Source organism: Caenorhabditis elegans, chromosome X (genome assembly GCF_000002985.6).
Source record: "Caenorhabditis elegans chromosome X".
Taxonomy (NCBI): Eukaryota; Metazoa; Nematoda; class Chromadorea; order Rhabditida; family Rhabditidae; genus Caenorhabditis; species Caenorhabditis elegans.
Window position 1 is genome coordinate 10,914,261 of NC_003284.9, and position 15,751 is coordinate 10,930,011.

Sequence of the window (15,751 nt, forward strand, 5' to 3'; positions counted from 1 at the left end):
TAGCGGAGACTTTCATGAAATTGACGTTAGAAAGTCATTCAAAAAAAATAGTGAAAAGGTAATTTAATGCTGCACTGTTTATGAATCTAATCCTGAAAACAGATTTTTGTGTTGTTAGAACATCTTAAACAAAAATATTTAAATTTTTAAATCTGTGAAGTTTCGCTGAGTGATCCAAGTCGGTAAAGTTGGTTGAGTTAGTATTTGGTTGTTAGTTGTAGTTGTTAGTTAGTAATTGGTACATAGCTTTTGGAGGCAACAAAAAACAACAACAACACCATCTACGGCTGACCTCGAAGTAAAAACGCGTCACATGAAAAACCTGTGACACTAAATGTTATCATACTATTTTTGTGATTACAAAGGGAATTTTCAAACACTGTCAAGACTTTTCCTCACTGCCAAAAATATAAATGAATGAAAAACAATTATCAACTAGACTTTTTCCTGAGTTTTCTGCCAATGGACAACAGAATAACAGTAATTACTATTGTTTGAATGAAATTTGTGATATTCCGCACTCGTTTTTCTGAACATTATATACCATTATCACTATTTTGTTTCAACGCCAGTGCATCAACTGTCTATAGTCGCAGGCAGTGATACAAAAAACGGTGGAGAAATATGCTGCATCATTTACCGTCTCAGTTCATCTTTTCAAATTTATAGCTTTTGACGGATATTGATAAACAAGTGAAAAAGTTAACTAGACTATAAAAAATGACAGTCTGATCAGTCTGTACAGACAAACGAAACATTAGTCTATTCCCTTACCATTCTGTGATAGCGCTTTGCCCCTAATAAACAAAAATGACGGATGATCGAACAATGAACAACAGGTGGTAGTTGTATTGGGGAAAAGGTGAGTGCGAAACAAACAGCTGAGCGAATCATTACAGCCAATTTGAATCAAATCTTTACGCTCGAAAGCGACAAGAACCAAAACTAGATTGTGTCGAGAGTCAAGTGAAAGGAAAAAAGTCTCATATCTAGTGATAAAAACCAGATGGATGACACAGTAAGCGAAGCCAACAATCGAATAAACACAAGGTGAGATACTACAAAAAGTTGCAACACAAAAATGACTGGTTGAAAGAACCTCAAGGTTAACAAAAAACGATTGGAACGTAGGTGGAGGGATAGATGCGGAAGAGCAGAGAAGAGTATCGAGCAAACAAACTTTGTGTTTATCGGTCATATTGAACAGCTGATTGAGAAAATCTGAGATTGGTTAAAAATCCTTTGATTCAAATTTTGAAAAAACGAATTTCGTGTAAAACAAATTTCTGTTGAGCAGTTTGATTCTTCAATAGGTTCGGAGTTGCTATTAAAATTATACAAAAATACATGGCTCAGCAGTTTCTTAGTTTAAAAATTATATCTAATAGTATGCTGAAAACTATTATTACTCGTTTTTATTTCAGTTTTTCGAATTAAAAATTTCAATTAAAAATAACAATACTACGAAGCAATTTAAATAGATATGCGCCAACTGCAAAGGGTTTTTTCAATTGAAATAATTGTATCAACAATAAATATGTTAATTACGCAAATATACTATGCACATACTAAACCAGAAATCAGAATCGCTAACTGTTTTCTAAAGTAGAACATATTGTTTTTGGACTTTACTCTTCTGAAGTTCTTATCTTGCGGAAATAGTGACCCCGCATCAAAATAACTTGTTCGTGGTGTCAACAAATTGTACAAATATCATGTAACAATAGATCAAATTAAATTACCAAAAAGAACTGGTAGTTTTCTTTTGTGAATGCAGGTTTTCAACCAAATTAAGTGAATAGTAGAGAGGAGAATCAGATTAATAATCAAGAAAAAAGGAATTTATTCAAAATCGATACGTAACAACACACAAAAATATAGTGGTCAATAGAAGACACTCTGAAAACATGAATAGGTAGAAGGACACAGAGAGAAAACAAGGTTGACTCCAGGGAAGACAATTGACGCGCGCGCATATTGCCACAGGTGGTGGACATGGTTTGAGTTGTCTTTCAAAGAAAAAATTTGATATTGAAAATTTGAAAGTGAAAAGGATTATTTTGAATATGAAAATAAAACTTCAAACAGTAAAGTGATAATTGTAGTGACCACTGATAAGAAAAAAACGTGATGAAGTGTTTTTAAAATATTATTCCAGAAAACACTGCTTTGGTATCAACTTGGTTTGTTATTAGAGTTACCATTTTATCAATAACCAAAGACATAACTAGGTTACATAAGTATCTTTTGAGAGATAATTTTAATATTTGGATAACTCAAGTAGTGAAAGAATTACACATGTTTATTATATAAAATTACGAAGAAATATGTTTATTACCATGACTTTTGCAGACTAGTTGTTTTTAAATAAAGTGTATATATTAATTTAATAGACCGGATAACCCAAGAAGAGAATCACAAGTGAACAAACCCAGCAAAGTTTTACATATACTCGAAAGATAAAACAGGTCGGTCATTCAATTGTTTAAGCGAAACTAAATAGATTAATTTGATTTCAGCTGTCGTAGCTTTGAATACACTTCGCTCTTTTTAGCTATGGTGTACAGCATTGAACCCAGAAGAATGATTAAATTACTGAACCACCTGTAATGTTTCATTTTAGGATTGTATTGAACAATACCAAACTGCGGTATCTACCGTTCCACGTCTAGCAACTGCCGAATTTACTTAAATAGGAATTTGAAGCTATGTTTGTGAAGAGTATTTAGAATTGTGTTCAGAATCCCATATTACATAACGAATTATTGTTTTCTATTGCATAAACTAGCATTCCCATCAGAATTGAGACTTTTTCGCACTTTCGTTTTCGAAAACGAAAAGAAAAATTTATTTTCGTCAAAACTATGAAAATTACGAAAAATGAAAATGCTAAAGAAGTCCCAGCTCTGATTTCCATATCAAATTTGAAGCAACTTGAAATTTTCTATACACTGAAAACTCGAATTAAATCTACAGAATGCAACCAAGTTGCTTTTTTTTGCAAAAAGTTCACTAAAGAGTGTAGCAGCCAAAAGTCAAATCATCTATACACTAGGCATTTTTAACTTTAAGCTTTCTTATCTATCACATTGCTTACCATAAATATGACTTCACTTCACTATAAAGAAACACTGCTATGACGGTCTGGGATGCAGATTTTGCGGTTGCCGAGATGTTATGTGTAAGAGGAGATGTTGCCTGAAACTTGAAGGTTGCTATGGTAAACTTGCCTTACAATTTTTAAGGTATGTATAGTAAATCACTACTCTAGTTTAATAATTTTTGGTTGCTTTTCTAGATTTCCATGCGGATTCATGTACACTATAGAATTCGAAATAAACTTCCAATGTGCGCGTTATTGGAAAACACTAGGTTTTTCCTATTTGTAATGCACACATATTTTGCTGTATTCTAGATATAAAATGTCAACGTTGAGCAATGGATTACAACCGGTTTGCGCGGTAATTGGAAATTACCGGCAATCGGCAATCCAGGCAATTGCCGAAATTGCCGATTGCAGGACATTTCAGCCTAATTTAAATCCTAAGTATGTTTCAGAAATTGAACAAATTTCACCTTTTTTAGTATACGGTTAGACATTTTCTTACAAAAAGCCTATGATCATTTAAGGTTTACATTATTTTGAGCTTGAAAAGAGAACAATTTTTAGTAAAATTTATGTTTAGGCTCTTGTCAAACGGCAATTGCCGCGCACCCCCGGGTTACAATAATAATTTGGAAAACACAACCGGATTCTAATAACATTCAATATCCAATATTAAAATTTTCAAGTAAACTAACTTTAATTTGCCATCCTGTAACATAATTCATTACAAACCCAAATATTCCTGATATAAATAGCAATTGCCAAAATGACCAAGTTGGGAAATGATTCCAAATTTTGCCAAAATCTCCATTAATGATAATTAGAGGAAGGAAAAGTAGCACTGCTAGAATATTATTGTACCATGTCAATTGCCAGATACAGTTACCAACTTTTGGCAGAATTCTGTGAGAAAAATACTTATTTGGCTTTATTGTTTGAGAAAGTTGTTTATTAAACTTTTGAACAAGTACCATAGTATTTCTAAATGTGAGAAATATTCACCAACAATCGCATTGTTGTACTACAAGTTTTTCTATGAAATTATTTTAATTTTTAGTACACTTACGATTTTGTGTATAAAGCGTTCAAAGCAACTGCCAAAGAAGCGAACATTCCGTAAAGAACCCCACTTGTAGTTAATGGATCTTGAGACTCTTGATCCGATCCTATCCCAAAACCAATTAATATAACCAAACAAGAGACATTCACGCCTTTTGTTGAGTTATCTCCAAAAAATACATACGTCAATATCTGAAACCGATATTTCACAATTGACAATAGCATCGACATTTCCTACCACAGTAAAGACGGTTGTAATTGATCTTCCAACGTAGTAAAATGCTACACCAACATTTCGAAGACACAAGTTATTGAATGAGATCATTGCCACAAAAACAATTGAAAGTGGTAAAACCTCAAAAAAAAATTTTGTAAAAGAACAAAGTAAAAAAAGCTATCTTACTTCAACGTTTAAATAATGCATTTCAAACTTTTCATCTAGTAAGTCATGTTACTTTCAAAATACTTGAATATATTTTTTTACTAAGAATTTGTAATTTTTGGAGATGATTCAGTTTTTATTTAATCTTTGCCGCCACATTTCGACTCTAAATAAAAAGTGTTCCAAATTTTTTGAAACGTTTTATGATGATAGCTGGACATTTCAGCATCAAAGCAATTTTTTTTTCCCAATAATTCCCCCACTGATAGTGCTCCACCATTAAGCTCCGGACATGGAATTTGAGTTATAACTGTTTTCTTCGCAATTTTGCCAGATTAGATTTTCTCAAAAAAAAGTATGCCAATTAGTCATTAAAACACCTACTGCGATTGGATTTAGCTAATAGCAAATTGTTCATCGAATTGAATAGATATTTTCAGAACACTAATCCGATATTTGCTGTTTTATGCACTAATCAACTGATTCAAGTTTTTGTGAACAGTAATTATTGAGATTCGACTGCTCTGGAGTCTGGTTTATTCATTTTCAATATCTGTTGCTCACATCTATGCATGTTTCGAAATTTATGTCCAGCTTTGAAAACGTCTTCAAATATTTGGTTTTGAAGGATCCCCAGCGAAGGACCAAACATATTCCAATCGTCACTAGGCACTGGCAACATGTTATAAACAAGGGAATATCCAGCTGTAACACAACTTTTTTGCAGTTACAAGTGGGTACAGTGACCCGCACCAACCTCGGCACCTATCCCAGACAGCAGATGTTTATTTATAAATACCAATCCTATTGAGCATACCCTGAAATCGACAGCTGCATTTTGTACCAGGGTAAAGTTTTTTATTACCAGTACGAAGCAATAGGAAACACAATGTTGCTAGAAACCATTTACTCGTTGCGGATTGCAGGTGCTAAACACCAGGTGGTTCTGAAAAAATATTTTTAAAAAATAAATGAATTTTGAGTAATTAGCAGATGTTACTCAATTAGTTAATGTGAAAGGTAGTGCCAGGCGTTGCACTTTAATATGCAGCCGCCACGAAGTTGGCAGTAAAAATGATAATAAATTGAGTTTTTTGAGAACAAAATGCGTGTATATAGAACTAGAGAACGGGCTACCAATATTTATCATCAGCCCATCGTCAATCTTATCTTCTTCACGCAACCTCTAGGTGAAGCGCAAAGCATTTTTGCACTGTCTTTCTTTTCCACAAAACCAAAAAAAACCTGACAAATTGATATCAGATACACAACTTTACAACTAGATAGTGTCCATGAGCTCATATGAATTCCTGATAATCATCAATTAGTCTAGTTATGAATTAATTGAATATTTTTTCGACTGGTATATATAAATATAATTTTATTAATATATTATAATATATGTGAATATAATTTCAAATTAATTCTATATGTTAAAAACCTCCTATTTTGCGAATTTAGATTTTGGTTCACTTATAATACTTCACAAAATGTTTGAATTTGAAAGTGTATCTGCCAAAATAACAAAACACCAAACATAAAGATTGCCTGCTTGCTCATATTTTTCGTGAAGGTTTCCCCTGACTGTCTGGAATAACGAAAATTGTCTTGATTATTTTTAATCTTAGATTTTTGAACAGTTCCGACTGAGCTGTTTTTCTGTGTTGGTTGTTCATAACTTATTTTTGGATATAACGTTCCAAAACATAACAAATTATAATTTTTAGTTTTAAATTTATGAAACAAAACAGTGATGCATTGAAAACAGGACTGTTAAAACTGGGGAGAGATGGTTGGTGGTGGGGTAATCAAAAATGACAGAGAACAACTAACTATTGAGGAAAAAGGCGGAAAACAGTGAATTGAGAAAACCCATGGAATTCCAAAGGCTCAGAGAGCATACAAGAAATAAGAAAATCACCGTTACAAAATTGAGGAATATATGTGTTTTGTGGTAGAGAAAAATGGGAGTGTTAGAAACTAAAAAATAAAAATGAAGAAAGCTGGGATGAGATGGATGATTTTTGGGAGTGGGATTGTGTTGGTGGGAAAGTACTGAGAAATGATTCAAAATGCAACAATAACTACAGAAAAAGGAAAGATTTGGATTGTGATTGTTATTATGAATTGCCTCGTATGGAAAGAGATAGGGAAAGATTTGAAGTATTTGGGAAACCCCGAAAACAGCATTGAAATGCAATCTTCATGGCTCAAAACTACTGCAATTTATCAACATTGTCCAGTTTAAAAAGGATAAATGTGATAAACTTTTGATAGGATTTGATATTCATGTTGAATTGTATATCCATGCAAGTACAGGAAAACGATTGATGGCTAAGTTCGGAACAAAGAAAGGGAAAGGTAGAGGATAATAACAGGAAGAGACATCAGTTCATAACAGTGGATACAATTTCTCGCTCGGAATTAAGGAGGAATGAATGGAGACTGAAGCTTTTGGTTCGATGATGATGAAGCATGTCCGAGACGTGGAGAGTTGCTGGCGATTGGTGGTGGTGGCTTGTACAACGGATTCTCGTGCTGAGACACCTGCAAAAAAGAAAGATATAGATTTTATCTCGTTCGGAGATGTGCGCAGAAATAAGCGAAACTACGCAACAAAATATTTTTCTCTCGTTTTTCCTTACCTTGAGTGGTGGACGTTCCTCACGAGCGAGCATTGGAGTTCCGGCGTGTGTTGGATCATTCTCCTCAACCTCATCTGGGAAGACAACTGGAAGGCCCTTGGACACATATTCGGTGCTCGTTGACTTCTTCTTTCCACTTTTCTTGATACAAGCACAGTAGATAATGATGGCAACCGCAATCAGGAGAAGAAGGAAAAGAAGGACGCAGATGAGCAACAGCTGCGAGTCAGCTTCTTGAATTGATTCAACAGTTGGAGCTGTAGTGCTAATTTCGACTGTCTCATCACAGTTTCCGTGGCGGATCATAGTGGCGGTACGCACATAGAATTGATTTCCCATAGTTTTGACAAACTCCGTCTTAGTTCTCATCTTTTGCTTGATAATCATCTTTGAGGCCATAGCATTGATTGCAGCTTCATCGCATACTTTGTATGGAATTGAATTGTTGCTGAAAGCCACCATTGTTTTGTTGTTCTTGTATCCAATTTCTTGAATAGTGAAACTGTTGACTGGAGCCTTGAGGGATCTGGCAAGAGCACGGACGAGCAAGTTTCTCTTTGAAGGATTGGTAGCCATTTGCTGGGGAGTTGGTTGATCCATTTCTAACTGGACACGGTGATTGGTTGGAAGAGCTGGCTTCACATTGACCTGGAATGGAGCAGATGCGAGTTGTCCAGCTTTGTCACGAGCTTCGAGACGGTAATTGAATTCTCCAGTTCTCATTGGAACTCCGATGAGTCCCTTGTTCGATTCGTTGATCATCCAGACTTCAGCATTGTCAAGAGCCAGAACCGAGAGCTTCATCTTGAAGGTGTCTCCATCTTCTGCATCCTTGAATGTTTCTGATGGAATACGAAGGTCGCACATTTCTCCTCTGAAAATTTGTTATGATTAGAAACTTTTTATGAATATTAATTTCTCTACCTTGTGCAAGTGAATGATGGAAGTCTGTTGAGAAGGATTGGTTTGTTGTCAGTGATTCTTCTCGTGGTACGGATGAGCTCAGTTGTTGTACGCAAGTACTCGGCAGTCGTGGGATCTTCAGCCTCTTTTGTTGGTTTTGGAGCCATTCCCGGCTTGAAGAATCCTTTAGCTAATTTAATCGAGTCATAATCAACATCCTCTCGATCAACGAAGTCATCCATGTAATTGAGTGCTTCATCGAAATCTTCACAGGCAACCTTCCAAATAGCCATATACTGTCCATGAACGGCTTCTTGGTTGATTTCTTCGAGCTCTCTATTGATCAAACTGAAGTTGAACGAGTAGATACGCACAGTCTTGATTTCTGGATCCAGCTCCAACTCATTCATTGCAAGTGCAGTGTTGATTCTGTTGGCGAGCTGAAATTTTGTTAAATATTCTCTTGACTATCTTGAAAGTAACTTACCGACGCCTCTTGCTCGTGGTAGGTTTCCATCCAGAAAGTGTTGTTGGCTCCACATGGGCTTATAGTTTCTTCCTCGACATTCAGGTACAGGTAAACGGGCTTGCGTCCTCTTGATTTGATCTATAAACCCGCATGTTACACAGAGTGCCTCCTACACATCTCACGCGCTCTCAGGGACCACATATTTCTCTCTCATTTATCGATATAGCGACTTGAAAACAACTGCAGCTGGTTTCTCCGTGGATAGTACATTCAGAAATATCTAGATGCTTCTATTAATTTGTTTCAGAAATTTCTTTGATGACTCACGTGCCACCCCAAGTACCTTCCCGAACTTCTCGTTTTCGTCCAAAAGAACCGTCGCACTTTTATTCTACAAGCCCACATTCTCTCACTTCTGTATGCTCACTCCTATTCTATTTCTATACCATTTTCTTCGATGACTCACCATGACAGTGTGCCTGCCAACGTCGTTTTCAGTTGGGATACCCGTTAGCGTCTGGTCGCGAACCATGAGCCATGAAGGAAGTGGGCCGGAATCCTTTCCAGTAGCAATGGTGTAGTTGTCTCCAAGGTTGTGCTCAAACAGTTCTCCAATAAACACACGGGTGTCGGAAATGGCGGTTGTCACTAGTAGCAGGGTGGATACCAGGAAAATGAGACGCATTGTGAACGGTCTAAAAAAAATGTATATAAGACAAAAAGGCTTTGATAAGTTATGAGATCTGAGCTTAAAATTCGAATTATAAGAAACAGTGAAAATCGTTGAAAAAACAACTGTGTTGCTAGTCAGTAAAAAAGGGGCGGCTGCTTGTGCTTGGTGAGGGAGGAGACGAGAAGAAGGGGTCGCGTGCAAGAACTGAACACCGGGCCAGAGGAGGAAGGCGGGCAGTGCCCAGATTGCCCCTGAGAGGCGGAGTCATGATCAAACCGTTCGAAATATTAAGAGCACATTAAGAATCTACATGTGTGCTTTTCACATTTCCCATATTATTGATTTTCGACCACTGAAAAGTTGAGATATAGAGGAAACATTTTTAAAAAAGTGCTAGAGATTGAAGAAAATTGAAGAATAAACAGGCCCAGAAACAAAACGAAAGAAACGGGAAATTCACCAGGTTAATTGTGAGCCCCTCTTAACAAAATATTTCTAATGTTGAAAAATCTTAAATTTAGTTTTGAAAGTTTGAGTTTCAGCCACAATATAACCAAATTTCATACAGTTTTATTGCCTGAGGAGACAGACTAAAGTAGCAGGCTGTTACATAAAACGAACTAATACTAAGGAACTTCAGAGAAATGTAAGTATAATCCTATGATGCAAAAGAATGGCGTCCGGGAACTGATTTGAATATTCAAAACAGTTGAACACAAATACCGGACCGATTAAGCCTTTTCTCTGTATGCGTTGCGCATTTTGATTTGCAACATCATGCTGAACAAAAGCAGCAGAATAAACATTTTCTCAATAGGTGGTCAGTTGCGCAAAAACATGCCACAAAAAAGAGATGACGAAAAGGAGATAACTTTCTACTTATAGACACAAAAAATGAAAGGAATTATTAAGCGCACTGGAGCATTCTCTTAAGATGGGATGTTGCGATAAATTGGGAGTGCATATTGGCGGTACAATTACCTCTCACATCATTTGTCAAACTTGACAACGTATTCTTAATGAGCCGACTGTACAGTGTGTACATGTGGAGTGACTCAGACACTCAATCGACGGGAGGTGGACGGAGAAGACGTACCCCCGAAATTTTGATGTTTCATCACCGTTCGCCACGCAATGAATAATCAGTTCTGCTGTTCAGTTTTCTTTTTTTTTCACCTTTTTCTCTGCTTGCATATGTTCTATTTCTCTGATAACGGAGAAAAATTGAACACATTTGACCTCTACAGCAGTCTCACGTTTTACAACTATGCTTCCAAACACTGTGCGAAGGACTTTAAATATAAGACTCAAATAATCAGACGACTACGATTTACAATCACATCACACTTTCTGCACGAGCGGTACCATTAAGAAGCAGATTCTAAAAGCAACATGTGCCTGTCTGTCATCTCATCATTAGAATCAACAGATGGTCACACGTCGGCATAATGGAGTCCGCGAAAAGCTACAGTCTGTTGGCGGCTTCTCGCTACTTGCCTTCTCGCGTACGGTTTATGGCTCTTCTTAACTCAGCTCCCTTTTTGCATTTTTATAAACAATTGTACTCTTGCAGGCCTTTGAGCAAGGAGTCTATACACTGTATAATGATATGAATACGGAAGGAAATTAGCAAATGAGAGAATCAAATATACGGTTACATTGATATTCAAAGTGTGTGAAGCAAGGTAGAGAAAAAAGGTGAATAAGAGCAGAGGTGCAAAGGAAAGAGTTACAAATCAATTGTAGTGCAAATATTGCGTTTTTTGTTGGATGACCCTTATTAACCGTTCACACATCTTTCATTGAAGAAAGGAGAGTGATAAAGTAATATAGGGAGAAGAGAAGAAACATTCGAATATAAAATTGAAAACCATGTCGGTAGAAGAAGAACAACTTTAAAATTCATATACAACGGCAAAGTTTTTTCTAAAACACTTCTAAAAAACTAGACATTAAACAAAAAATTTTGTTTTTTTTTAATTCTGGGTAGATGAATGCGTTTTTCAAGTCAAGTCATAAATAGTATTTATTTATGAAGATAAAATATTTTTATTTTTCAAATTGTTGAATTTTGAGCAGGAGTAAAACTAATTTTCTAAATATTATTGTAACTTCAGTTTTAAATTACATTTTCTCAAGTATCAATTTTTCCTATAATAAAAAGAAAGGGTATAGAACTCTACTAGCCATTTGGATAAAATATGGAATACAATATAATTATAGTAATTAGAACGATGTATACGAGCATAATTAGGCGAAAGGCGGCCCATACAACTCGCAAAATATAGTTCTTACTGTTCTCCGAAGATGCGCGCCGTCGACAAGGTAATACCGACTGAGGCTGTTCAGATATGCCTAACAATGCCCTCACGACATTTTCGAGATCGCATAATTGTCGTCGAGAGCGGTAATCCTGGGAATCTGTGGGACATACGGAAGGTAAAAAGATTGAAGACGTGAGACGAGATGGTGACACAAGAAAGAGAAAAATGAGAGCAGGTGTACATTTGACTGACACTAGTGCTCCGTTGACAACCTGTGACTGAGGATTACCTTATTTCACAAAAAGAACACACAAAAACCCAGTGAGAAATGATCGTCTCAGTTCATTGTTCTGACACCTTTCCGTGCGCGAAATTGGTTGGATTAACGTCCAGTGAGGAACGTATTGAAGATGAAACGAACGTGCTAATTAAATGAACGATGAGGATGATGATGGGTGCCGTTTGCCATCTATTAGGCATGGATTACCTGGCTTAACGTTCTCGAATTGCTTGAATCGACAGCCACTGTGCAAAGGGTAATTGTATACACTTCTAACACGGGAACACCGGAGACAAAACGTACTGCTAAAACTGAGACTAACACGCCTATTGTTCTGGTTTCGTACTTCGACTGCTAGTAGTCAGCGCGTTCGTCTCATTCTCATTGTCCGGATCCCCATGTTGACAGGAACCAAAAGTATTAGACTTTTGTTTTTTAATAAAAAAATGAAACGGTAAATCATGAATCATTCCTCAAATATTTTTCAGCCACCAGCTTCCATTAAGTCAATTTTGACAATTTTTCCAAAAAAATATTTGGTGTAAGAGCAAAAAAAAAGAAAGTGATATCACAAGAGATTAATTGAAAAATTCCTGAAGCACACTCCTGTGAACAAGCTAAAGTTTTTTGGTCGCTCACAATGAAGCGGACATAAATCATTATCAGACTAGAGGATTAAAAGTTTGTAATGTTGCGGTAAAATCTTTAAACTATATAAGCATAATCAGAGAAGTGCAAATTTAGTTAATTCAAAATGTTAGATCATAAATTCAGTTATTCAATGTGACCGTATTCATATTAATTTGGAGCCGATTTTCTCATAAGCTGTTGAAAATATCTATTCACCACCGGGCAGATCGTAAACCATCTGATTGAATACAGATTTCCTTATGTAATCTATCCGTATTGTGCAATACTTTTGACGCGACAACGAGGGCAAGAAATGGCACTGTGTGCAGCTGCGCGCGTTGAAGCAGATGCTTGTAACGACATAAAAGAGCTCCTGCGTTGAAGAGATGGCACACAAATGGGGGCACGATTCCATCACATATCATCAAATTGAGAAGAGTCAAGGAATGGACAAGGACGTTTGGACAGAAATCAGATTTGGATAGCGTAGATTTCGAGTAAAAAACCCCGCGTCAAAAAAGTTTCCTCAGCAAAAAAGAGAAAGTTGTGCGTATGGGTAGGGTCAAGCACGAGGCAAGCCCTGTTGACCAAACATATAAAGTGAGAGGCGAAAAATGTGGGGAAGGACGGAGATGGTCCTATTTGGTCGGCTCAACCTCATAAAGTTGCGTCACCGTACCTGTGGCCAGGTGTGTGCAGGATGGAGCAAACGAGGAGGCAACGATTGGAAGATAAGCCTAATGACTGGGTGTTCAGACGTACAATGCGGGTCCGTTTGGAACAATTACAATTTTTCTTGGTCAATTCAAGACGGATGGTGATATTTATAAGGATGAAAGAAGAACGGATGACGAGAGCTAATCAGAAATGGACATGCGATACGTTACGGCTACGAAGAGAGAGGAGGAGGAAAATGGCATGCAACATTTGAGCAGTCTAATAAAGCCGAACACAGATGAAGAACGAAGCGGTGGCCAATATTCAATCTGCATAATAAATAAGCGATCCGTACAAACAAAGACGTTTCCTTCGTGGTCTTCCGTCCTTCCGACACTCCCTACGGACCATGAACCGACCGACATAAGAAGGCCAGCTCCCACGGGAGCTTTTGGTATGGTGTCTCGAATGAATTTTGCATATAAATAGAAGAAACCGACCGAAACATATTGAAAACGGAGATTCGATTTATTTTCCATCTTATCTTTTATTGAGTCAGTTCAGAGGGGTTTCAATTGTCACTTTGACACCTTATTAGCAACCGAACAAAGAGTGCCGGATTTGCTAAGTGAGTGTAAAAACAAGATTATAAAAACAGTGGGCCTTCTTATTCTAGTCTTTTGAATGTTTTGATTGACGTAAGATCTTGGGCCACTTTGTTTCTTTTGAGAATTGCGAAGACGAACATTGTTGAGTAAAATTTAGTAGGGACGAAATTTTTTGAGAATAACAAAACATTTTATGTGCGCCAAAACTTTTTTCGATTTTTTGGTTCTTCAAAAAACTGAAAAACGGAAATTTTCGCTTTTGAGAAAACTGCAAAAACAAATTCTGAAAACACTCCAAAATCGGTATTTTTATACAGAATGCAATATTTTTATTACTGATGACGCCCTATTTCATACAAACAACATACATAAATTGCACTTTTTCAAACTGGACCCTAATTTTTTTTCGATTTTTTGGGTTTTTCGGCTTTTTGACCCACACCGCAAAATTGAAAAACCGAAAAACGTGAAGAACGGAAAACAACATTTTTTGTTAAGATTTAGGTTATTTAGAGAAAAAACTCGGTTTTTCGAAAAAAAAAAACTAGCAGACAATTCATATAATACCTAAAAACCAGGATGTTTTCGAGTTAAGTGAATGTTTCAAAATAAGGACGTCACTCTGAAGTCGTACGAAAATTTTTTTTGAAACACCTATCTCTGTACACATATGAGTAGTCACAACATTTGTGGCTTCGTACACCTTTGAAGTGTTTTTGAATGCACAAACATGACGCCGCTTTTTTTGGATTTGTGCCAAGAAGCAGAATAAGTTTTTCAGGCAAATACAAAAGAAAACATCTCGTTTTCTGTGTACAAAACTACATATATCAGGAAACGAGATTTAGTAAAACATTTTATAAGACTAAAAGAATTGTTTAGTTACATAGGAAAATTTTTTTAATGCCTCGAAAAACTTCCGGGCACGCGTTCGAAACTGGCATTAAAAAAAGTCTCACCTCTATGTGTTTATCAATAAGCCGGGACTAAAAAATGGGTGCGCCAAATTGAAATTTCGTTTTCGATTCTAATCACAAGTTCGGTTCAATACACGTTGTCGTTCTGAAAATCGAAAGTAACTTTTGCAACATATACGTTCAAGACATGAAATGGAGCGGAAAACTTCAAAAAGGGGTGTCCTTTTGAAACTTGGCAAAAAGCGATTTGTATCAGTTGACAGACTAATTTACGATAATGTACATATTGAAGAAACTTTCAAATTGGAACTTCTGAGATCTGATGAATATAGGTTTTTCAAAAAAGAATAAAAAAGCTAGCAATGTGTATAGTTTTGATGTGAAAATAAATATCGTAAGAGAAAAAGAAACACTGTCAGTTGCATACCTCATAAATATAATCAAGGAGGTATTGAAATTGCCGAAAAAACGGTTATCAGAGGAAAGAGATAGCAAGTACGAAATGAAGAATGCAACCTGGAAAATTCGCTTTCTCTTTTGTTGCATCCCTCCTTGTTGATAACACACTATGAATGTGGTTTTGACAAGAAAAACATACGCACACAGTTTGAAGCATTTTTTTTTCTTGTCACCAACCATTCGGATGAATTATACCCGAAAATGTGTGTACACTCGTTGGAGGATAGGGGAAAAAGAGAAAATGGTCAAGGTAGGTAAACAGAAAGCTTTCATAAACGTTTTTCTTACCATTTTTTTGCCTTTTCTTGGGCATAAAAGTTAGAGTTACTACAATGAATGTCAGTGTGGTTTGTACTATTTTCTGCATACGCAGAGGGAAATCAAAAATATCAATAGAGCGAAGAAAAGCGGTGAGTTTCAAAAAGGCTCTTCCCATGAAATATAACCCCCATTGTAATTAAAATTCTGAAAAAAAAACCAGAGTGCAATGAGTTTTTGAATGCGCCGTCTATATGCGTGGCAAGGGAATACAGCTATTTTCATTTTATCATATGTATATTTTCATATCTATATGAAGTTTGCAAATATATAAAACAAATTTTTTACTAATTTCGAAGAGCACATTTAAAAAAGTTGAAATTTAAACGAAGATATTAGATTGCAAATATCAATCTGTAGTTTTGTTTGATTTTGAAGTTA

General features: G+C 36.2%; 2 protein-coding genes and 2 non-coding genes across 4 annotated transcripts; all 4 read right to left on the reverse strand.

Annotated features, from left to right (window-relative positions):
* Positions 1 to 2,504: 2,504 nt before the first annotated feature.
* On the reverse strand, positions 2,505 to 5,453 carry nstp-9 (Sugar phosphate transporter domain-containing protein; the record flags this gene model as incomplete). Its single annotated transcript, NM_001375128.1, has 8 exons — positions 2,505 to 2,604; positions 3,098 to 3,198; positions 3,802 to 4,009; positions 4,173 to 4,357; positions 4,404 to 4,520; positions 5,112 to 5,252; positions 5,305 to 5,365; positions 5,413 to 5,453. 8 exons carry the CDS (start codon positions 5,451 to 5,453, stop codon positions 2,505 to 2,507), a joined length of 954 nt encoding a protein of 317 aa, NP_001361876.1.
* Positions 5,454 to 6,261: 808 nt separating this feature from the next.
* dgn-1 (Dystroglycan 1) lies at positions 6,262 to 14,738 on the reverse strand. Its single transcript, NM_001381093.2, has 6 exons — positions 14,636 to 14,738; positions 9,031 to 9,259; positions 8,583 to 8,702; positions 8,117 to 8,535; positions 7,193 to 8,066; positions 6,262 to 7,094 (listed from the first exon to the last, which is right to left on the reverse strand). Exons 2-6 carry the CDS (start codon positions 9,247 to 9,249, stop codon positions 6,972 to 6,974), a joined length of 1,755 nt encoding a protein of 584 aa, NP_001366742.1. The 5' UTR covers positions 9,250 to 9,259; positions 14,636 to 14,738; the 3' UTR covers positions 6,262 to 6,971.
* T21B6.10 lies at positions 9,958 to 10,094 on the reverse strand. The gene has a single exon (NR_072055.1). It is a non-coding gene; the product is annotated as an Unclassified non-coding RNA T21B6.10 (non-coding RNA).
* T21B6.8 lies at positions 13,355 to 13,559 on the reverse strand. Its single transcript, NR_072056.1, has one exon. It is a non-coding gene; the product is annotated as an Unclassified non-coding RNA T21B6.8 (non-coding RNA).
* Positions 14,739 to 15,751: the final 1,013 nt, after the last annotated feature.

Excerpts from the sequence above, each read along its gene's own strand:
- dgn-1 (NM_001381093.2), bottom strand. The coding sequence starts at position 9,249 with ATGCGTCTCATTTTCCTGGTATCCACCCTGCTACTAGTGACAACCGCC. Across the intron at positions 8,703-9,030 it reads TTGGCAGGCACACTGTCATG|ATCAAATCAAGAGGACGCAA; the intron begins GTGAGTCATCGA and ends GCGGGTTTATAG. Across the intron at positions 8,067-8,116 it reads CCATCATTCACTTGCACAAG|AGGAGAAATGTGCGACCTTC; the intron begins GTAGAGAAATTA and ends ACAAATTTTCAG.